The 24467-nt window shown below is 33.5% G+C and overlaps 1 protein-coding gene across 10 annotated transcripts in view; it reads right to left on the reverse strand.

The window, feature by feature from the left end:
• Window positions 1-255: 255 nt before the first annotated feature.
• Window positions 256-24467, reverse strand: part of SPOPL (speckle type BTB/POZ protein like) — a 52880-nt gene continuing 28668 nt past the window's right edge. For 2 of the 10 annotated variants that reach the window (XM_069574425.1, XM_069574426.1), the window contains exons 2-12: window positions 24043-24190; window positions 21522-21658; window positions 21219-21340; window positions 20793-20944; window positions 18838-18965; window positions 12675-12852; window positions 12539-12594; window positions 11437-11559; window positions 8040-8182; window positions 7897-7950; window positions 256-4543 (exon numbers count right to left, since the gene is read on the reverse strand). In XM_069574425.1, coding sequence (XP_069430526.1) covers window positions 4399-4543; window positions 7897-7950; window positions 8040-8182; window positions 11437-11559; window positions 12539-12594; window positions 12675-12852; window positions 18838-18965; window positions 20793-20944; window positions 21219-21340; window positions 21522-21658; window positions 24043-24046 — 1242 coding nt within the window. In that variant the 5' untranslated portion in view covers window positions 24047-24190 and the 3' untranslated portion in view covers window positions 256-4398. Of the gene's footprint in view, window positions 4544-7896; window positions 7951-8039; window positions 8183-11436; window positions 11560-12538; window positions 12595-12674; window positions 12853-17097; window positions 17195-18837; window positions 18966-20792; window positions 20945-21218; window positions 21341-21521; window positions 21659-24042; window positions 24191-24467 lie in introns of all 10 variants that reach the window. The other 8 variants (XM_069574433.1, XM_069574432.1, XM_069574434.1 and 5 more) reach the window with 8 other exon arrangements.

The following is a 24467-nucleotide window of genomic DNA, read 5'->3' on the forward strand; positions in this document are numbered from 1 at the left end:
TCTCTTGCATCAAAGATTCTTTACCATCTGAGCCACTAGGGAAGCAAGCACATATATATGCAACATCCCCAGATCAAGGAACAGGTCTTTAGAGGTTCCAAAAAAACACTAGCCTCCCTATGTAGAAAAGACAATTACTATGCATAATTCTAAAGGTTACCACATCAAACACATAGCTCTTCTTGTAAAGCATCACAGTAATCTGAAAAAAGAATCATTCATACTTTTCAAATAAACACAAAATAAACCACATAATTCTGAATAAGTAGTAACAACTTTATTTTAACTCAACGTGCTGAAATGCAAAAAATATTTTCAGCAACAAGATACAAAATGTATCTCATCATTGACATCAGCTGATTAAAAATGAGGCTGAAAAGTTCAATGTGTCTTTATACATTTGAATCTTGAAAATCAATTCCCCCCAGAACTAATTTTTAAATAATTTCAGCAGACTTTTATTTTCAAAAATGGGACTCAATTTATATTTTCATTCTAAAAAACTGAAGGCAAAAATTAACTGGGTTACAGTATACAATGATAAACTCTAACAACAGAAAAAGATTTAAATATAAGAATTCTTTTTCAAACGTAAAGTCCACATACTGCAAACAGAAGACACGGTGTGGTGATTTCATTCTTAGTGAAGAGGAAATCTCGCATGGTAGGCACTCAATATTTGTTCAACTGGACCTAAAATTTACATCATTCCATTTTAACACTTAAACAAAGTAGAGCTCATAATCTGTATAAAAGAGGTTTGCAAAATACTCTTATGTGTGCTGAAAGTGCTGTCTTTATAATCTGAAAACACTAAAACCCACCCACCCACCTTGTTTTGCAAGAATACACTGAATATTTTCATTTTACCCATCAAAGAGCATGAATATCCAACTCAGAATAATTCACCTCTTCAAGCAGACTTGGCTTTGAGAAAAGCTTGCTGAGTTGGACTTACACAAAACAACTTACTGAAGTCCCTAGTGTTCTATTTTAGTTAACACTAGGAAGCATACAAAGATTCTGCTTAGATTTTGAATTTATGCACAAAACTTAAATGGGTAAATAAATTAGTTAATTACATGTCTGGCAATTTAAGCTCTAACTTAAATTTAGTTTAAAATAAAACAATAATGTTCATGACAAATTTTTAAGAGATCTTCATTAATATTTTTAAACTCAATTTCAAAACTGATGTCCTAAAAAGGCACTGTTTTCACATTTCATCATGCAGTAAATTGGTCACATTTTTGAGAATTATAATTTCCTCAACTGTCCCCCCAAATAAAGCACATTTAAATGGAATACATTTCAACTAACCTAAACTTTCAACATTTAACTGAGTCCTATTTTCAGAAATTCACTTTTGAACATACCACACACAAATCCAAGCAAATATACATATACACACATACACACGCACACACACATGCCTAATGACCACATAATACATGCAAGGATCTCCAATTACTATTTCAAGACAATGACACATGAGTATTCAAGGAGGTAACAATGGCAGGCCATATGTGATGGCACCTTCATATTTGTGCTCCAAGTATCGATACACACTAAAATTAAAAAATGAAAAAGGCACAAATATAGTGTTTCTGTATCTCAATCTAAAGAACAGTTCTCCAATGGTTACTTTTATAATATGTAATGTTTAAGACCAGTAACTACTTTTCTAAGAAAGAGCTGTTTAGGTGACAAAAGGGAAACAGGAGCAGGCTTTAGTTCAAAAGGCAACAACACTGCTTTGAACAAAATCTGTGTCTACTGAAAACCATGTGTGTAGTTAAAAAAAAAAAAAGGCTATTAGAACACTCATTTCAGAATACATGAACAGTTTTACATTGCCTCAAGAACCCACAATACCAAAAATATACAAATAAATTAAAAAAAATAAATCAACTACCATGTGATTCTGTTAATATAATTGGTAGGCATTATATTATCTGAAAAGTGGACATTTCTACAAACGTGGATATCCTTACAGCACAGTGTTTGACATTTTTGGTACAAAATGTGTTACCAAACCAAAAAAAAAAAAATCTTTATAATAAAACCCTTCAGATTTGCAATAAACACAAAAGTAAGGGTAAGCTGAAATGTACATTATAGATGTTACCACTGAAGTCACTATGGTTAGAAATGTAGATTCAAGCAGTGAATTAATTCACAATGCGTCTGTGTGCATTTGATATAAATGGATACACCAGTATTTATTTATTTTTTTAATATGTGACAACAAAATTCTAGGGCCTGAGAGAATTTTTTTCTTCTAAGACCCTGGCAAAATCTCAAATCCTTAAAGTGTATATGTATGTGTGTGTGTTTTTTAAGCTGCACACTGTAAATTTAAAAGGCTCAATATTATGGTTTAGTTAAGAAGTGAATTTCTGCTCCTTATAATACTCTTACGTAGTTTTCTACTCTCTATAATACTCTTACATAGGACAGAGTCCACTCATATGTAAGAATCCTTCTTCTATCCCAAGGTAGTCTTTCAATATTAAATTTAACTTAATACAACAAAGACTCAAACTACAAAAGAAGAAATGAAGATATCTGAAAACACCATCTTTTCAAACTTCAGTTTGATGTGGATAAAAATGATTATTTGACAGCGTTTGTTCAATGTAAATATGAATCATTCTTGGCATATTGGGATTCAGTAAATACCTAATAGATAACAAAAATAATATCTATTTTAAAACTTTAGCTTCATTTTTTTTCTTTTTGCCCTAACTTCAAAAACTAAATAAACAAATTATACAAATTTTAATCTGGAGAATAGTTACATAGGTAAATATATAGATATATGCATTCTTTTTTCCAGTGACACACTTTTTCCCCTTGTGGTCAAACACAACTCTTGCCTAAGAAGCATACTACCACTGTTAGAGGAAATCTGATGCAGCGCTTGACACTGATCACTCCTGCTTCGCCATGACAATGCACTAGAACAGACCTCTGCTGTGACCAAACTGAAGATATGTATGTGTTTAAAGCTAAAATTCATTTATGATAAAGAACTGGCCTGTGAAAAGCAGTTTATAAACAGTTTATCCTGTTCACATTATGCATTATTTCAATTATCATCCACAATGTTGGTACAGTTACTGAGACAGACAGGAGAAACCTAGGGAGGAAAAAAGGTTTCAGAGTGTAGCCTGACATATTTCTAAGGGTCCTCTCCTTTGGTCTTCAAATAATAACAGTTCATTGTTTTTAGAAGGAGAGTAGACTGTCTAGGATTCATTTCCTGTTCAGGTGCCTTCTCCGAAGTGTGATAAAACAGTAGTAAATTCAATAATGAATATCTGAAAGTCAAACCAATGTAACTATAATTGGGAATATCTTTCTTATCTACCACAAACATCCCAGTTGCCTACATCTTTCTTAAAAAATTCCTTCAAAAGTTAAGACAATTAATTATACCACATCAATTCCCTCAAAAGAAAGAAAGAAAAAAAAAAAAAGAGTACCATTTAGCATATAAAAGTTACACATTAAAAGTGCATATATATCTTCTTAATTGGCCCAGTCATTAAATTTATATTTGGTCATCCTTACTTTTAACATATAGAATTCTTCATGTAAATGTAGGTCACTATAAATTAAAAAAAATTAATTCAGCACTAAACATGCTTTCTTCTTATTGAAATCTTAACCTCAATCAGTTCTCAATCATTGTAAACTTGGATAAACTCACAAGGAAACACAAGTAAAGGTTTGTTATGCTTCTCTTAGTTTGCTGGACAATTAACATACAAACATCACAAATTTCACTAAAAATTTGGGCCAACTCATTGCATATTTGCCCCCTGAAATGAAAAATAAATTAGAACTGAAGCAGTGTATTGCCATAACTTACCTTGAAGGTAAGCAGTTTCTCCTGTATTTATAGAACTTAGACTAGAAACATTACCAGTCATCTCCAACACAAGTGCTTTTTTAAAAGAAAACCTAGTTTTAAACTTTTAGTACAGGACAAACGCTACAAAATTCATCTGCCTTTCTCAAACTAATGGAAGATCCTTTTGAAACTTACTATCTTCAGTTATCAATATTACTGCATTATGGAGCTAGTGCAATCCTGCATAGCCTTGGTCACAATGACAAGGCACAATAAAAAAATTAAAGTATTATATGAACAAGAGAAGTCACTGAAGATAATTTAAGGCCTTGAAGTGAATTAGAGTATAATCAGTCTAATTTAAAGCTGAAGAATAAACCATAAATTATCCACCTGAAATGCAAGCAATATGCTTTTTCAGCTTCTGTTCTGTGGACAAGACAACAGAAACAACTCTTGCTTATGGTTTGTGTATTAGAATCCTTCTGGACCTGGAGGAGTAAAAGTCAATTCCATTTTTCTACAGTTCATGGAGGGTTTCAAGACTGTTTTAGCCGCTTTCGTGGAATACCAAACTGTGGACACTGTGCAGATGCTAATGCTCGGAAGGCTTCTGCTACCAAATGTGGGTGAGAATGAATCATGGACTTCCACCCGGATGTTTCCATTATGTCCGCTGCTTGGCTGAAAAATAAAAGTAAGAGATGTTTACTAAGGAGTACTTTGCAAAATGCATTGTTGCACTGTCATTTTTTTTTTTAATTTACAGATTTCAAAATTCTGTCTCCTATGTATTCACACCACTTGAACTCACTAACATATCATCTTCACCGTATTGGTGTTTTCTGTTGTGACTGGAGCTTTCAATTTATCTGCAAGTTCGGCGCTCCTGGAGTGTATGACTCTGGTCTGCAGAGCTCGACTCCCACTGTCCCCATCTCTACACTCACTCTTCCAAGAGCTCCTTCCTCTAGCTCTTACACACAGGCTTCCTCTGGAGTTCCAAGTTCTGCCCTCTACTCTTCTTTAGTGTGCACTGTCCATCTTATCTCAGCCACTTTCACAGTTCTAACTATCATACTCAACAATGATAAACAGTGATTTGCTAAGTCCTAGGCCTCCCACAAGGTCTGTCCCCAACCACCTGTTTTCTTCACTTGAACGTGCCTTGAATGCCGTAAATTTCAGAATGAGGATAAGAACTCAACATGTCTAATCCCCAAATTCTTCCTCTCTCATTTCCAATAGGCTAATGCTTCCACTATCAGCCAGTGATTCAAGTCGGAAACCTGGGAGTCACCCTAGATGCCATCCTTTCTAACCAATCATTAAAGCCCTATTTGAATTCCCAAAGGTATCCTGAATCAAGTAAGGCCCACAACATCTCATGCTTGAATTATTGTAAGAGTCTCCTAATTTGTCTTCTACTCTCCTATCATGCTCTTCTCAAACCATATGCTACCTCAGTAATAAACACCTTAAAAAGATCTTCTTCTGTTCTTCTCCAATGCTAGTACACAGGTTCTTTAGAAAGAGAAATGAGAAACAACGTTTCCCAGTTCTTCCCCCTAGCTTTCTACCTCCCATTCATGCTTTGGCACTGTGTATAATATTAATAATAACAGTAACAACAATACTGAACTGTTTATTGTTAAAGGATGTACAACACGCTCTGAGTTAACACAATTACTCAAGCAACAAATCTAGTTATCCTTGCTTGTCTCCTGTCTTCTCTCCTTTGTACCTACCTACCATCCAAATAATACACAAATATTACAGACTGTCCATTCAAAATATTATATGCTTCTATTTCCTTCTAGCCCCACTATCACTAATCAAGTCAAATTTTTACCTTCATCTCTTGCCTGAACTACCTTCAATAACTTTCCAACTGGCCTACCTATAACCATTCTCCTTAATTACCACCACCACCACAACCTCCCCATGCTCAAGCATGTGGAGAGGCTGCTAAAACAAACACCTGATCACATCCTCCTCTAGGTTAAACTCTTTTACTGTATGACCATCCTCTTTGAATAATGTCTAAAAGCAGTAATGTTATTTAGATGGCCTTCCATGATCTGATTTTTGCCTTTTCTCTCCAGCTTCTCATACTCCTCGTCCCCATACTGTTCTTTCTTATCTTTAAGCCGTTGCACACCTGTATCTTTTTTTTTTTCTGCGACATACCTTTCCACCTCTTCCCTCTTCTTCACCGAGGTAAGTCCTACTAATACTTCAGGTCTTCATACAACAATTCTTCAAAAGGACTTTCTCTGACACTTAGGTCAGGTCCTTTTGCTATATACTCAGATGGGTATGCTCTGCCTTACCTATTATTACACTTTAGTTCAACTACTTTGTTTAGTTCCTATATATCTCCTGCTAAACCACAAACTCCACGAAGGCATGAAAAACATATCTGTCAGATGAATGATCTACTATTGCTTCATGCATCTATACCTGGATTCAAGCGATGCTTTCTGTCTGCAATGCCTTTTATTTCCTCCTCAGTTCTGCTTATTTCTATTCAGATTTTAAGACAAAGCTCAGTCATCTTTACATCTAAACCTCCACCCTTAGTTGTGTCTTGCACATACCCTTCTTTATGACATTACTTACCATATTATAATGAAATATGCATGGATGTGTTTCTGTCATTAGATAAATTTCTTAAGAACAAGGATTTTTCCTCATACTTGTTTCTGTATGCAGCACCTTAGCATAGTGCTTGACACAAAACTGACGCTAGGCATTCAGTTTAGTTTGCTGAACTAAACATTAGCTGATAACAATTAAAAAATTTGCCTGACATCAAATTACCAGTGTACTTTCACGTTTATAATTTCAACTCGCTGTTTAGAATCATAGAGATTGTTAATATACCTGATATTTTCATTGATTTAATTCAGCAAGTATATATTGACAGTCTCTATGTACACCATAGTTTCTACATGGGATACAGAATAAGCTTATATTTTTTGACACTGTAAAATATTTTTACAAACTAAAATTAGAGATTGCATGTGGCAAAGTACGAAGCATCACAAAATTATCATTCCATTTTTCTAGGAACACATACCATAATACATTTTCACACACTGACCAATATATAGACTAGCTAGTATTTTAAAAGTATTCACTCATTTTTACCTTCAGAAAACAGAATTCACGAACTATTAAGAATTCAGTTAACCAACTTCAAATCTATCAAAACAGATGAAAGCAAGGGAATCATAAGTCAAACATTCATTTTCTTGTCTTTGACACAATCTTTTTCTAATTTCTTACATCAATTTTTGATAATTTCCAAGAACAGAGTTTAACGGTATATAGGCAAAAACTAATCAAAAGCAGATGCAAATTCTTCAACCTACTGACTCTCGTTTTGATTCTGAGTAACTGCAAAGAGTAAAAAAGTCACTCTAAATATGAGTGAAGAAGGGGGAAAAAAGGGAATAATAAATTCTCATGCTTATGTCATTCTGAAGATTCAGGCTTAGAAAGATGTCATGACTACACTGCTCCTTAGGGTTTTACCAGGGGAAAGATCAAATTGCTACCATTTCTGGAAGGCTAGGTAATTGACCTAATGCAGATGTGATGCAAGGTACCTGGCTGCCCTAAGAAGCAGTGGCATTCAAATATTAAGACTTCCCAGGTAAATCTGGAGGGTACATTTCCTCATAGGATAAAATTAGTACTTCCCACATTTTTAGAAATGCTTTCTGAAGGGGCAGGCACAGGGTCTCTAGTAGTCACTGAAATACCTGGACTGAGCTACATGCTAATGTGAACATATATGCTTAAGAAAAGACAGTGTCCATCCCAGTTCACATTACAAGCTGATCTACAAGGGAGCATAGCCTCAAGAATCCACTACATGGTTAAATTATTATTTTTTTTAAACTTGCAGTTTGCTTCATGTCATTAATATCTGGATTCATACTTATTGTAGATGAACAAAAGGCTATGCAACAAACACTTAATTTCATGTATGCAGATCAACTTTAAGTCAGAAACTGATGTCATCTTACTTGCTGTTCCAGTTTTTCCCATCTTTACACCCAAGCTGTCGAAGTACACTGCACCTGCATTGAAGATTTAAACACACTTAAGAAAAAGTCAGGTGAAAAACTGTTGAAGGTGTCATGTCCACTGAAATACAAGCACAGCTTACCTATTAATAAAGTCTATGGCTTGTGCTTTCAATTGCTCTGCACTGTGCAAATCTGCAAGGACAAGGGTATCAGCAACATTTTCTACTGAGAGGTTACTACACAAAGCTTCTTCACACATGACCTTCAGCCGTTCCAGTGCATACTATCCAGAAAGGGAAACACAACATTAAACATTTATTTAAACTACCAAGTTCTAAATACATGATATATATAACTTAGAAAATGAAGTTAAAGCACAATACACATCAAACTGAGGGTACTTTAAAAGTCTTTATTTTAAATATAAAGAAAGTATGAGTTCCCGCATTCAAGATAAAGACTAATTTTTCTTAAGAAATTTCTGAGTTCAAGATAGAGGATGAAACGTCAACCCACTCCAATATTCTTGACTGGAGAATCCCATGGACAGAGCAGCCTGGAGGGCTGAAGTCCAAAGGGATACGACTGAGCACACATGCAAGGTATAGTATATTTTTAAAACAGAGGCTTCTTTAAAAACCTCTTAGGTACTCAAAAAACAAACAAAAATACCTTTATTACTTAATACTCTTAATGAGTATATTTCTCTTTTCTAATATTTTGAACACCAGTCAGGACACAGCATATTGTCACTACTTAATCCTGAAGAAAAATGATAAAGCTTAATACTCATAACCATAACTTGTATTTGACATACATGTGAAGAGAACATACTTGGCAGCTTTACTGAGGTATAACTGACATACAATAAAATGCACATATTTGAAGTTTATACAGCCACATAACCATCATCAAATCAAGAGTGAACACAGTCATTATCCCCCAAATTTCCTTCTACCTCTTTGTAATCCTCCTTTCTTACCCCACCTCAGGCAAGACCTCTGATATGTTTTCTACTGCTAGAATTCACATTTCTGAAGTCTTCTATAAAAGAAATCATAGAATTTGCACTTGTTTTTATCTGGCTTCCAGTCATTATAATTATTTTAAGATTCATGCATGCTGCTGTCTGTGTATCAATAGTTCTATGCTTTTTACTGCTCAGTGGTATCCCATTGATCTGTTGATGAACATTTGGGTGTTTCCAGTTTCTAGCCGTTACAAACAAAGCTGCTACAAACATTCATATAAGTCATTAAACGGTCATATGCTGTCTTTTCCCTTGAGTATAAACCTATAAATAAATGCACTGGATAATATGGTTAAGTGTAAAACTTAAAAAAAAAAATTGCCAAACAGTCTTTCAAAGTGGTTGTATCATTTTACACTCTCATAAAGCAGTATATAAGAGTCCATATCCTTGACCATACTTGGTATGGTTTTAATCATTTTAGCTGTTATAACAGTCATAGACATATCTCATGGTGGTTTTAACTTACGCTACCCTAACGAGGTTGAGCATTTTTTGATATATTGAATGGACTATTGAATGGACATTATTTTAAGAAGTGTCTATTCAAATATTTTTATTTTTAGAAATAACTTTGTTTACTTATAATTGTTTTGAGAGTTCTTTATATAGTCTGAATATGAAAGACCTTTATCATATATATTCTGGATAAAAGTTGTTCATCAGTTATGCTTTGCAAATATGTTCTTCTAGTGTCTTCTGAAGAAGTTTTAAATTTCATTGAGGCCCAATTTATCATTTTTCCTTTTATGTGTATTTGGAGTCACAGCCAAGAAGTCTTTGCCTAGTGTAAGACTATGAAGACGTTCTCCTACATTTTCTTTTAGAAGTTTAAGATTTTTTTTTTGGTTTATAATCTATTCTGTGTTACTTTTTGTATACGATGTGAAGTACACACACAGAATTCGGTCTTTTCAAGAGTTCAACCACAGTTCATCTTTTTGCGTACAGACTACCAATTCCTACAGCACCATGTACTGAAAAGACTATCGTTTCTCCAATCAACTATCCTTGCACTTTCATCAAAAATTATATAGTCATACATGTGACAGTCTATTTCTGTACTGTCTATTCTGTTTCAATGAGTTGTCTATCTTGTCACCAATACAACAGTGTCTTAAATACTAAAGCTTTATGAGTTCTCCATTTTATTAATAATCTTTTTCAAAGTTATCTGATTATTCTAGGTCCCTGCTCTTGCATATAAATTTTTAAAACAGCTTGTCAATTTGTACCCCTCATCCCTGCAAAGGCAGGTTAGGATTTTGATACCGACATGCTGGTTCCCCTAATCAAAAGAGAAGTGAAATTTAACAATTTTAAAATTTCCAGTCCATTAATAAGACTTTCTCTCCATTTACTGAAGTGTACCTGAATTTCTATTATCAGTATGTTATAATATTCAGCATACAGGTCTTGAACATCTTTTGTCAGACTCATTTCTATGTGTTTTGTATTTTTCATTCCATTATAATGGCATTTCTACATTTAAATTCTGAGACAGTTACAGATTTGAATAAGCTGTAAGAAATAAGATTCCATATACACTTGTCCCAGTTTCTCCCTTTGGTAACATTTTTTAAAATAAGTATAATTATCACTATAAACACATATTCATAAATACACATACAGACATATAAATGGACAGAAGTAGCATGGATATTAGTACTTTTGGAGAAAGCTCCCAATGGGCTTTAGCATTTTCAGGATTGAGAACTACTGACTTTGAAATTTCCTGCCACTTTTACACTGTTTCCCTATCTTCAAGAATTTAGCACTGTAAAAGAACATTATAAAATAAGATTTTTTTTCTCTACATCCTATATTAAAAAATAAATCTATGAATACAGGGTTAAGTTAGAAAAAATACACAATATTTTCTTCCTTTTTTATAGATGAACGTCATGCACTGTATCTTAAGACTATCTCAAAACTGCAATAAATTATACGCACTACTGTGTGTTCTCATAAAACAGAGTAAAGATACACTCAAAACTGTGTATAACGGACTTCTGGACTCAGAGGGAGAGGGTGGGATGATTTGGGAGAATGGCATTCTAACATGTATACTATCATGTAAGAATCCAATCGCCAGTCTATGTCTGACGCAGGATACAGCATGCTTGGGGCTGGTGCATGGGGATGACCCAGAGAGATGTTATGGGGAGGGAGGTGGGAGGGGGGGTTCATGTTTGGCAACGCATGTAAGAATTAAAGATTTTAAAATTAAAAAAAACAAAAAACAAAAAAAAACTGAGTCTGAAGTTAACATTCCATTTGTTCCATATATTCTAAATCAGCTCAAGATACTTTTATGTCTTCTTGATTTAAAATTTTTTCATTTCCATATTATCCCACTGTGTTATTTCATAATACTCAAGAGGCATCCACAATTAGTATCAATTAATTCAATACTTCAAGTTATTGAGGGTTCTCATTTGATGATAGCTTTCTAGATATGTCAAGCTTGAGGACATTTTTCAGCTCTTTAAGACCTAATTACTTACTTTGTCTGCAGCTGCCAACAAGTTGTCAGCCATTTTGTCAAGGTTTGGTGCTTTCCCTGTGTAAATGAATCTCATCATTTCTTTAAAAACCTCAGGGTCTACATCATTTATTTCCACTCGATTCTGGTATTGAAAACACAGAAAATGTTATATTTCAAAAAAAAGCACATAGACAATGGACCAGAGCAAAACTAACAATAGTTTAAAAGCCCCGAATCAGCACTTAAGCAATGTACAACTCAAATATTCATTAAAGTGTATTTTCAAAGTTAAGCAGGCAGGTCTAAGAAGAAGCATAACAAGTCAAGCACTACCATGTAGAAATACAAACCCCAGTTTCTCAGTTAAAAAGTCAAATACAAATTAAAAAAAAAACACCAAATCTGTAAGGCCAAACTAAATCTTTATTCAGTTTCTGACCTCTACCTTAGAGGAAGATGGCTATTAACTTTTTTGGTTTCTCTAGTTCTGCAAAGATGAGAAAGCTGAGCCACGTAAATAAACTTAGGAAGGAGTTGCCCAGTTGGAGCAATAAGGCTCACATGTAATACCACCAGCAAAAATCTATCTCTGGTCTTTAGTCTGACTACATTTCAAAATGGCAGATAAAAGAGAAATATCTGGGAAAACCAAATGGGTAGTATTACAGTTCAAGTAGACTAATAATAACACAATTTATGTCCTTTATTAAATATAATACACTTACTCTTATTATAGTGGTAAAAAGAATATAGGAATTGTTTCTGTTCTAGAAAAAAAATTCCAAAATCAACTCAAAAGTCTAGAAAGAATATACACCTTAACTGGAGAACTCTCAAATAGGTATGCATCACAACAGTCCTTTCAGATAGTTATCCTTTTTTAGTAACAACTATCCACTTATTTTGCTATTGTGACATGCCACAATAGCAATAGCTGTTATTTGGAATGTTAGCCCACATTAAGCTACATGTATTTTTCTACTATAGAACCCATTTCACCCCATCCTCTTATTTCTTTCTAAAATCCTAACAATAAGAACATGCACTGTTACTTTTAAAATATACATTCCAATATTCTACATGTATATAAATTAGATGTGAGCCCTTTAAACAAGGTTTACCTTTTTGCTTTCTTCCATTTCATGTTCAAACATGGCATTAAAAACTGGGGATCGAGCTGTAACAAGATTAAGCATCATTATTTAAAGCAAAAATTTATGAAAGAAATGTAATGTATTACTCAAAAGTAGAAAGTACCTGCAAGAACAGATTTATGAGCTTTAAATTCTTGTCCTCTCACAAAAAAACTGCAATCTGTAAATCTTGTGTTTTCCCAGAGATTACCTAAATCTTCTGCTAGTCGGCATTCAGGCACCTTTAACATATTTGTATTAGTATGTCCTGATATATTTACTGAATCTTGGACCACACTCACCTAATAAAAAAAGGGACAGCAAGAAAAAATACTTTCATAAATTAATATCAGTAGTTAGCTACTAAGTTTCAACCTAAACTTTATCATTAAAATCATATAGAAAATTCAGTGTACTCCTTATCAAAAATGCTAACATTTGGGAACTGAATTTAAAGCGACAAATTAAAGGAGAGAAATAACACAGAAAAAAAAATTGAAACAAATTAGACAATTTTAAGTGACATTTTACATAAATAAATGGCTTACTGATTCCTGAGAATGCTCAGTTATTAAACTAATCACAAAACTATTTCTCAACAACAACAAAAAGCCATAATATGATTCCAAATTCAAATAGGAGAAAATACTTTTGTGAGGAGAAAGAAATTTAATTTTCTTTTATTTCCTCACATTACAAAACTATCAACATTTAAAGTTTATTAAACACATAATAAACACAGCATAACACTTATGACATTTTAGAATATTTTAAAATGTTGTTTAAAACTACAGACTATAATATGCAATTTGGGCGGCATTTTAAGTGTTGTCCCTACATGTTTCAATGCTAATAACACTGACTTAAATATCCAGTAATAGTGATTTAAATTTTAAAGTATAAGAATTCTCACAAAACAATGTTAATTATTAATGTTTATGGAAATCTTTCATTTAAAAAACCAGTAAGAAAAATATAACCTAGTTTGATTCGAAGACCTTTAATTTACCTATGAAATAATCAATAAATAAAAGTTGGTATGATTAAAACCAACAGTGGAAACAGTGTCAGACTTTATTTTGGGGGGCTCCAAAATCACTGCAGATGGTGACTGCAGCTGTGAAATTAAAAGATGCTTACTCCTTGAAAGGAAAGTTATGACCAACCTAGATAGCATATTAAAAAGCAGAGACATTACTTTGCCAACAAAGGTCCATCTAGTCAAGACTACGGTTTTTCTGGTGGTCATGTATGGATGTGAGAGTTGGACTGTGAAGAAAGCTGAGTGCTGAAGAATTGATGCTTTTGAACTGTGGTGTTGGAGAAGACTCTTGAGAGTCCCTTGGACTGCAAGGAGGTCCAACCAGTCCATTCTGAAGGAGATCAGTCCTGGGTGTTCATCGGAAGGACTGATGCTAAAGCTGAAACTCCAATACTTTGGCCACCTCATGCGAAGAGTTGACTCAATGGAAAAGACCCTGATGCTGGGAGGGGCAGGAGGAAAAGGGGACGGCAGAGGATGAGATGGCTGGATGGCATCACCGACTCGATGGACATGAGTTTGAGTGAACTCCGGGAGTTGGTGATGGACAGGGAGGCCTGGCGTGCTGTGATTCACAGGGTCGCAAAGAGTCGGATACGACTGAGCGACTGAACTGAACTGATGATTAAAACACTGCTTTTACATGGAGCCCAACATAATATGGATTAAATTATTTCTCATTGAACTGAACTGAAAGATGACTATATTTTGAATGAAATCTTAAAACAGCACTAAGTTTGGCACAAACTTTAAGAACAGGAATACACTATTAATATTACTAGAAATTTTATATTATATTTAATAAGCGGAAGAAAATACTACTTCAACTAGGAAAGCAAATGTTTCAGAGTACATGAACCATCTTTCACAAAAAATGCTGTTTTGGTTATATGTTTTAAACTGCTAAGTTTTGTGGTTGTTTGTTATACAGCAATAGATGACTATTAATTTAAAGCCATATTTCATAAGGTTTTCTTTAATTAATAGTAGATATGTAGATGGACAAATAAACTATGTAGAAATTGTACACTAGAAATGGATAAAATGGACCAAATTACTAATATGCTAAGAAAGTATAATAGTCTAACATAAAATGCTTGAGAATATTAAGGCTCATTAGTCCCTACTCACCTAGATGTAATAACATCTATTTCATATGAATGAACAGACACTTCTAAAAAAAGAAGCTTTATTTTCTGAGGATATTCTCATTAGCCATTTTGTTTTTCTGATTTTATTAATCTTTTTGAAATCATATGCCATAAAAATCATCTAATCCAATCACCTTATTTTGTTAAAAAATTTGAAAAAGTGAGATCCAGAGAAGATAACTGAAGTGTCCTAAATCCACTGCTAGTCAGTATCAGAGGAAGACTAGACCTACATTCCCAGGTTCCCTGTTTAAGCATTCTTTGTACTATACAGTAGGAGAAGGCAACGGCAACACACTCCAGTACTCCTGCCTGGAAAATCCCATGGAAAGAGGAGCCTGGTAGACTGCAGTCCATGGGGTCGCTAAGAGCCGGACAAAACTGAGTGACTTCACTTTCACGTTTTACTTTCATGCATTGGAGAAGGAAATGGCAACCCACTCCAGTGATCTTGCCTGGAGAATCCCAGGGACGGGGGAGCCTGGTGGGCTGCCGTCTATGGGGTCGCAGAGTCGGACACGACTGAAGCAACTTAGCAGCGGCAGCAGCAGTATTAATACTTAATGCAGTTATGGTTCTAAAGGGATTTATTGCAACAATCTTGTAAGAAGTTTTTTCAAATACAAGAGCTAAGACATTATGCATACAAATAAGTCCTCCAATAAAATTCTTCTATTAACTTAATTATTCAAATTGTTTCTAAAATTTTACAAATTACAAAACAGGGGAAAAATCTTCACTAATTCTTACCTGATTGTTGTTATATCATACATTATAACTTAATGATACTTAAATAAAAAATACTGGTATCACTATTCAGGGTTTAGTCAAGGGTCACAAAGACACTATTTACTTGTTCATATCAGCACTGCTCTTGTAACTTCCAGTGAGCAAAAGCTGGAGTGAATTGAACAGTTCAATTACTTGCATAAAGTATGTAGCATGTAGTGAAGTCATAAGAATATGATCATATTTAAACTTAGGAAAGGATTTCTTAAGTTCTATTTATTGTTTAATTATCCTAACTCAAAACAATATATTTAATGTGAAAGTTCCACAAAAATCAGGTGATAGAAGGAAAAGGTTTAAAAAAAGATATTTTGTAGACATTGATGTTATATTTGACTATATAATCATAATTCAGAAGAAATTATATTATTGGCATACACATCTACATATAATTATCACAGCAGCCACAAATTTTAAGACAGAATATTTCATACACTCTGAAGAGTATTCAAGGGACTATAGAGCAGAAATTAATGATCTAATTAAACTGTTATGCAATGAGTTGTGATGATTATTTTTTCTAATACCTATAATCACAAAATTGGTAAAATTTTAGCTTTTTCTAATACATATTCAAATATAGGTAATGAACATTCTTATGACATTCTTATGAACTTAAGAGTAAAAAAAAATTCAGAAGAAAGGCTGAGATTCTTTTCTGAAGTGGTTGTTCTTTTAAAAATAAAATGACAAATGTACAACACTCAAAACTGACAAATGCTGCAAAGTAATACCTCAAACCCATTTGACAGCTCTTTTTCAAATTTGCTTTTGGCTCAACTCTGAGGATATAATTCAGACTAAAGATGAACATGTGCAGGCTCTAATCAGCTATGACTGTCCTAGAAATCTGGGTCTCCTCTAGTGTGCAATTAAGGTGACTACTGGTTCCTATTTTTAAAACTTTCTCGATTCTCTAAACAAATTGTAAAGACTAGCTAGGAATTTACAAAGGTGCATAGTACTACAAATTTGATGCTCTAATCAACTATTGAACCATCCCTCACACTGGCTCCAAAATGAGAAACTTCTAAGTAGTCCAATTTCATATCATTTTCCTGAATAGTGGGTCTTAGACTTTCTGGCTTTCAAATATAGGTATCCTTTTTTAGAAACTGGATGATAGAAATATGGTTGTCAATTTTCCATTTTGTTATTTTTAGAGGATAAAACACAACTCCCATCCATTACCAAAAGTATATTTAAACAGAAAGGGTAACTTCGTGACAGAAAAATAAGAGGAAAAAAAGTTCTAAATGAATTAATTTTATGAAAAATTCATTACCTATATTATCTGTCTGTATATAGTCTTCTGTATACCACAGGCTAGCATGGGTCTACAGATTGAGACTAAAATCTGTTGGACTGCAAAAGATAAATTTAGCTAACCAATTTTTTATTTTTCCTACTTATTCTTCAATTCCTGTTTTCTGCATCACTTTGGAAAAGAAGAGGCAGAAAGAATTGTTTACACTGACAGAAATTTCTAGCTCTGGCTACTTGATTCATAGGACTTGCAAGATTACTTATGTCTTGCACAAAAGGGTAGCACCAAACTGCCTTACCTGTCTACAGCACCACTTGCAGGGGAGGGGGAGGAGGCAGTTCTTTAGGTAGGGCAGTGCAATGCTTCCTCCTCTTCTGCAAGCAGTGCTGGAGATGCTGTAGAAGGAAGGGCATCAATGAGAGGTATGGAAGAAACGGTGGAGGGCGTGAGGAAAGTTTGTTCAAAGCCCACCTATATTAAAAACAGTGCCCAAGGTATGAATGTCTGTATCAGTAAAGGTATCTATTATAGTATCTAATACTAAATGTGATCAACTTAAAATGTATGTCACTGGTGGGTTGTATTTTTAGGAGGTGACTAGCATCTAAAATTAAGCATGTGGATAAAAAATACACTTCAAAAACATGTATCAAAATAAATCTTAGTTTCAGCCTTCATTCTGAATTTTTTAGTTGTCTAGGTTCCAATAAAATATACTTAGGGAAGCATACTTTAGTAAACAATATTTCAATTCTAAAAACAGAAACATTTTCTTAAAATTCACAAAAAGACTTTTAGCTGCAGTAGGTACATTTTTTTTTCCTTAACTGGATTACATAGCCTTTAATGTCCTTTAAATTCTATGATTATGTGATTAAAATAAATTAATATGTTGAAATTTAGGATAACTACTAAAATTCTGAAAAAAGAATGCTTAAATAACACACCCTATAATTATTCAGAATACTACTTAGAATATTTCTCTATTGGCAACAAATGCTTTAGTCTATATTTTTATCAAATTATTTAATGATAAGCTCTGCTCAAGACACTTGTGCTATGTGCATTATCAACCAAATAATAGTATTCATAACAAATTCATCTTATAGTTCATTTAACTTGTCTAAGTGAAAATAAGATGAATTTTATTTGCACTATGTGGTCTCAGGGGCCATATTTCAATTATTCTTCTGACACAGCATAATGACATATAATTAGTTTGTAATCCTGCCAAGAAATTTTACACATTTTCTATAAGAAGCGTCAAGCTAATTCAGTAGCAGTTAAGTAAGTTATTGTGCTTTTAAGACACTCATCTGTCTACAATAATCTACTGAAATATATTTAATGTTGAGGTTACCCTATCATTTCAACAATTCATATAGATAAAGCTATGTAATAACAATTACAGAAGCTAGTTCAAGCCTCAAATTAAGACAAATCATAAGTGTAAATTATTGGAAGGGGCCAATGCTAGCAACTTTCAAAAGAAGGCATTTCATGCATATAATTATATCATACATTTGTCAACAAAGGTATAGCTTAAAAATTTTGAGATGCCATTATTTATAATGCTAACATCTGTTTGAATAAACGAACAAAAAGCTTCCCAATCTTTTCTCAGGCACTTTCACTACCATGCAAGTATGGATTCAAACTGACAAGCCACTATATTTAATATCATCAATCTGAATATAACAAAAAATGCTGACCATTTAGAATTATTCAGAATGAAGAAGATATTTAAAAATTTTCATATAAAGTCATATACATCCAGAGTCTTTGTATGAGGAAAGTATGTGATAGTATAATTGTATAAACAATTTATAGCTAATGATAGGACTTTTTTCAGGCTGGCTACTATACTGATTTCTAAGACCTTGTCAGCTTTTACTTTTAGAATATTTATATAAAACCTTACCAATTATACCAGTTAGTTGATTTAAAAAGTGCAATCAATATTGTTCTAGTGCATATTTTTGCTTTACTACTAAATATAATCAAACACTGAGTTCCTTGAATAAAAAAACGTACCCACCTCACAAAATAATGTAAGCTTGTCATCTGGTAAAAGACCATTAGCTTCATCAAGCAAAAAATCTCTTCGAATGAATTTTTTAAAACCCCAGTCCTTTCCTTGTACAAATCGATATGCTCTTTGGCTTTCTGGTGGAAAACACAATATAAGTTTAAATAAAACAAGTATTCAAGAAACATTCTGCTAATAATAACAATTAAGTGAATGTGCAAAAATAGGACTTGACAAATACATCTATCATAAAAATTACAGATATGTGTTTTCATAAGTAAAATGGTAGGAGTTACACTAGCTAGAACCAGATCATTTCACAGTACTACCACAAATTCTGGTTAATTATCAACGAGCTCACTTCCAGATTCCTAGATATCTAAGTAGAAGAAAAGCCAGATCAAATCTCAAGTAAGAGATCTTTCAAACAATCTAAGCCCTTTAATAATAAAGTAGGATCAAAACACATTAGAAATATTAATTTCTTGCTTCTTCCTTTAAAAAAGGATGGGCTTTCCTGGGATACCCATCCCACTGATATAAGTTTTATGGAACTAGAGAAAAACCCATTAACTGGAGAAAAAAGCTAAAGAAAAGTCCCTAGATCATTTCTTAGGTCTTTAAACATAATCCCATTACCTCTAGAAACCATTTTCATCAAGGTCCACAAGATGGTTTTAGTGTGATCGGTAAAATATTTAATAAATGTCTAAAGTATATGTTTCTTATGCCTTATATATACTGGTAAATAACTATATATTATGAAATAAACAAGGTCCTTTATAGAAAGTATTCACTATTACTACACAAATTGAAGGTAGAAAACCAGTGATATATCTAATTGAGATACTCCATTTTATGGACTAAATGTATACCATTAAAAGTTTTATGTTGAAACCCTACCCATAGTGTGATGGTATTACGAGGCCAATGACTGGGATTAGATGAGATTGTGAGGGTAGAGATCCTCATGAATGGGACTCATGAATTGAGACCCCACATGCTCCGAAGTCCTTTCCACCATGTGAAGACACAATGCAAGGTTGGCAGGTCTGTAAGTAGAGTCTTCACTAGAATCTGACCATGCTAGAACGCTGACCTTAGATTCTTGGCCTCTAGATTTGTAAGAAATAAATGTCTGTTGCTTACAGGCCACCCAGTCTTATGCTTCTTTCTTACAGCAGCCTGAACTAAGACATTATTTTATCTTACATGTCAGAATTATAAAAATACATGTGAAACCATGTATTACTTCAGCAAGGAGATATATTATTTAAAATGTGTTTTGGAGAGTTTTTTTGTAATGATGTTACTTGATTTTGTTAATCCCTTCTAGAAATCACTTAATATTTAATGTACAATATATTTTCCTACTATATACACTGTACATTTTCTACAATGATCTTTTACTATGAAGTGCCAGGCTACAGTTTCAGCTGGCTATAATTCAGAGGCTTGAACTGAATTTAACAGGTTCTAAGACTAAGAAAAACCATTTCCTTTCAGTCACTGTTTAGTCCACTGCTCAAAAAAATTACAGTGACAAAATATCAGGGCATTGAAATATCTTTCACATTGTTCTTTAGATTTTATTATCTGGCAAAAATGGCAAGGAAGAAAAAGAAATGCTTTCTGAACACCTATTATATATGCTAGGCACTGAACCAGGTACCTTGTCCTAATAGCAGCTTTTCTTACAAGAGAAAAATGAATGTCATTTTAGGACATGAAAAATTTAAATTTTAATATGATTTAAAACTAATTTTACATGTCTTATGAAGACTTAGTAAAACAACTGTAACTTTACCCTGGCATTTAAGATTACCAGCCAAAATGAAACATTTTTGATTAAGCAGATTTTAGGGGAAAAAAATCCTTAATTTTTCTAGGTAAAAGTGCAAAAGTCACAGTACATCTACACAGTTACATAAAGATGCCTTTCAGTCAGTTTGGAAATCACTTACCCATTGCTTTTGTTTCTTCCCTTTTAGCATTCAGAAGGGAAAATTTGAATTTTGCTCGAACTTCACTTTTTGGACAGCTGACTAAAAGCAAATATAAGGACAAGTAGTCTTTACTTTCATCGTCTAATCCCTTTGGATTTACTCTCAGGCACCTAAAATAAAACAACAGGCTCACATGGAGGAAGATAATAGTTTAAACATTCAAGAGAGACGCAATACTGAAATCATCTGTTAAATAATCTACATAATACAACAGATCTCCTGTCAATATTCTCACAGTTCTTTATAATTCTCTATACTACTAGGAACTTATTATAAATCAAATGCAAAATCTGACAAATATCCATTTAGAAACTGTAACGATGAAACTATAAAGTGCTAATGATTACATCAAAAACAAATATCCGAAAAAACCAAAAATCTTACCATTTCATTTTGTCACTGGGGCTAGATGAGAATGTTGAACTTTTTAACACTTCACCCATTTCTTCTCGACAAAAACTGAAGTTATTAATGGTCCACATGTAGGAAAATTTTACTACTTTAACCTGGAACATTCAGAAAAGGACTTTTATGATGATGACCTTTACATTCTTGACTTGTCACATGTTGAACATCCTATGACTCATCTCCTAACACTTCTAATAACAATGCTGAAGTGCTTCATAATATTCTCAAAATAGTATACAATATCTAGCATAAAGTAAGTCATTTTTTAATAACATGTACCTGTGTATAACACCAGCTTTCTGCTATAGGACCGATAGACATATCTCCAGAGAGAGGTGGGGTGGGTTCCCGTGACATTGCCACTTTATTGCAGTCTTCTAAGATGTATGCAATATCCCACACAGGTGAGTACTTTACTACAAAGAAAAGAAGTTTCATTTAATAATCACTAAGTTTAACTAAATCAAGAGGGAAGAAGCATTTAAACAGTCATAAAACAATTACTTTCTCAAATTACATTATGAGGAAATGTGATTTCATTTAAATTAATGAAAAATAATTTTTAAGAAATAAATCATAAGCCTTTATGCCATGTAATATTTGAATCTAAATGAAATACTTATCGAAGCTATTTTACAAAGGCATACTTAAAATTATCACAAATCAAAAATAAAATACTGTAACAGCAAGATCATAAACATAAAAATCACATGGAAACTTACTGACAGCACTGAATATTTGATTCACTTTCCTTCACCTTTCTATTGACATATATGTGAAAATCAAAAGGGTTAGCAAGTTAGAACAGCCCTGGAAACTACAAATATCAGTTACTCATCTGTCAGAGCCCAAAGCTTTGATCAACTATAAACAAAGAATGTGACCTAACCAGGCAATGCTGAAGAATTATATTTCACAGAACTCTACCTCTATCTCAGACACACAGGTTCTCTGATAAGACTGTCCACATCAGTGTTTCCTACCAGATAACATCTACTGTATCATAAAATTTCTTCCCAATTAGCTGTTCTTGAACTATATCCGTTTGGACACACAATTAATCATCATAACCTGGCCAGGACATTAGTAACTAGATGATGCTTTCCAATTTGGAAAAGTCTATAAAAGAAAGAAGCAAAATCCAAAAGATATACATAATTATTGTACTTTCAGGGGTATGGATGGTTTCAAGATTACATTCTAGTACAAAGATTCAAGTCTGGAGAACTCTTTTTCATTTAAGAATAATTATGCACAAAGAAAACCATATGAGTCCTATAAGAAGAAACTACTGAAGGGAAAAAGGGAAGGATTTCACTCAAAATGCAGAATATTTGCTCTGAGTATCATGTTTCATTAAAGGAACAAGAATCAAGATGCCCCCATTCTTCTTATCATTGTTGAATACATATAGAAAAGAGGATTAACTATTACAGAGTTCTAAGGAGAAAGGGGCTGTAGCAAAAAGATTCTACACTATGTCAGGTTTTTATTCCTTTATGATTAAATTATTTCCCCTTTCAATAATAGCATCTATACTAAATACTGACCCAAATGTTATTTATATAGGTTCCTCACATACGGAAGAATTCCTATCGTTCACATACTTGCAGCACAACGCAATAAACTAGGGAACCAGCAAAGTAGCCAGACAAGAAAGTCAGGATGATAACACTGGGAATGTTCTATGAGGAGCACTTGTAAGTCACGACGACCATTAAAGGAGAGGTGAAGAAGAGTGAAGGTGAAGATGCTCCTTAATGAAGCAAGAAGAGAGAAGATAAATGGTTGGAGGTAGTCAAGAGTGCCTCAAAGAAAAGTGAATACATAATTTAAGAGTATTGTACACTGTCACTTTAACAATTATTCACTTCTACATAAAAATTAGGTACTTCTCTTAATGAAGTACCTCCAGTTGTTGTCTTCAATTACTTTTATAAACTACAATTGGTTATTTACGTTTGAAAACAGAACAGCAGACTGACAGTCACAACAGGGAGCTGAGATCACTAATAAGAGTAGTTGTTTTAAAGATGTTGGTTCCTCTTCCACATTTAAACAGTTTTATTGTGGTATAATTTACATATCACAAAACTCACTTACTTTAAATGTATAGATCAATGATTTTTAGTGAGTTTAGTTATATAGCTGTGCATTCATATAGTTTTAGAGTACTTCCAGTATCCCCAAAAGTCCTTCCCACTCCCAAATTTAGGGAGCCACTAATGTGTTCCCCATAGTTATATGCTATCTAGAAATTCAACTGCACAACATGTAGCTTTATGTCTGGCTTCTGCTTTTTTCCCTGAATATGTATCATGGTTTCCAGTTCCTCTGCACATCTCATAATACCTAGCTGAAAGCTGGACTGCAGCAACTCTGCATTATGATTTATTTTGCTATGCCTGGCTGTTTTCTTCTTAGTAACTTGCTAGGACTTCACTGCAGTATCTATCTCTATCATATTGTGTAGTTGTTGCTGATACCTGTTTGGCTTTTCATTCTTTTTTTTTTTTTTTGGCCTGGTTTGCAAAGCTGCAGGCTGTCCCCTTTCTTTCAAACCAAGTTTGCTACTTTTAGTTGACAAAGGCATAGTCTTCCCACCCTCTCCTGGCCCCAGATCAAGTCCACCTCATCCGGCAGCAAAGCTCTGACTTTCCTGGCTAGCCCCATTCTAGTAAAACTACCACTGTCGTCTACTGGGCTAAAGGCAGAAACAGGAGCAGAAATATGAGTTGGATATTTCTAAGAAAATTCACAGTTAATAAATGTACCAAAAGGGCAATGATTATTGACTTACCCATGTGAAAAGAGCCCGATCCTAGTCAATACTTTTGCCAGTGATTCTGAAGCAAGCTAATAAGCCACCATGACCAATCTTGAAATCAACAAACCAACAAAACATAGAGCACAAAAAGGGGATAATTTCCCTAATATTTAATGATTTCCTAAAAATTAGAAAGAAAAAAGTAAAGAATACAAATTAATTCACAGAAAAAGAACTTCATTCATAATTATAGTAGTATAAATTAAAACTAAATTAAGAAGCCATGTTTTAACCTAGCATTAGCGTAATAATCCAGAAAAAAAAAAAGGTAAGAGTTTAAAGATAGGCACTCTCATACATTTCTTGTGGGAATATATTTAACATTTTAATAACTTCCCTTCTCATTTTTTTATGGTAAAATTTCTGGCAAAAAGGAAAGGAAATTATGCTAATCATAA

The sequence above is a fragment of the Ovis canadensis genome, chromosome 2 (assembly GCF_042477335.2).
Source record: "Ovis canadensis isolate MfBH-ARS-UI-01 breed Bighorn chromosome 2, ARS-UI_OviCan_v2, whole genome shotgun sequence".
NCBI lineage: Eukaryota > Metazoa > Chordata > Mammalia > Artiodactyla > Bovidae > Ovis > Ovis canadensis.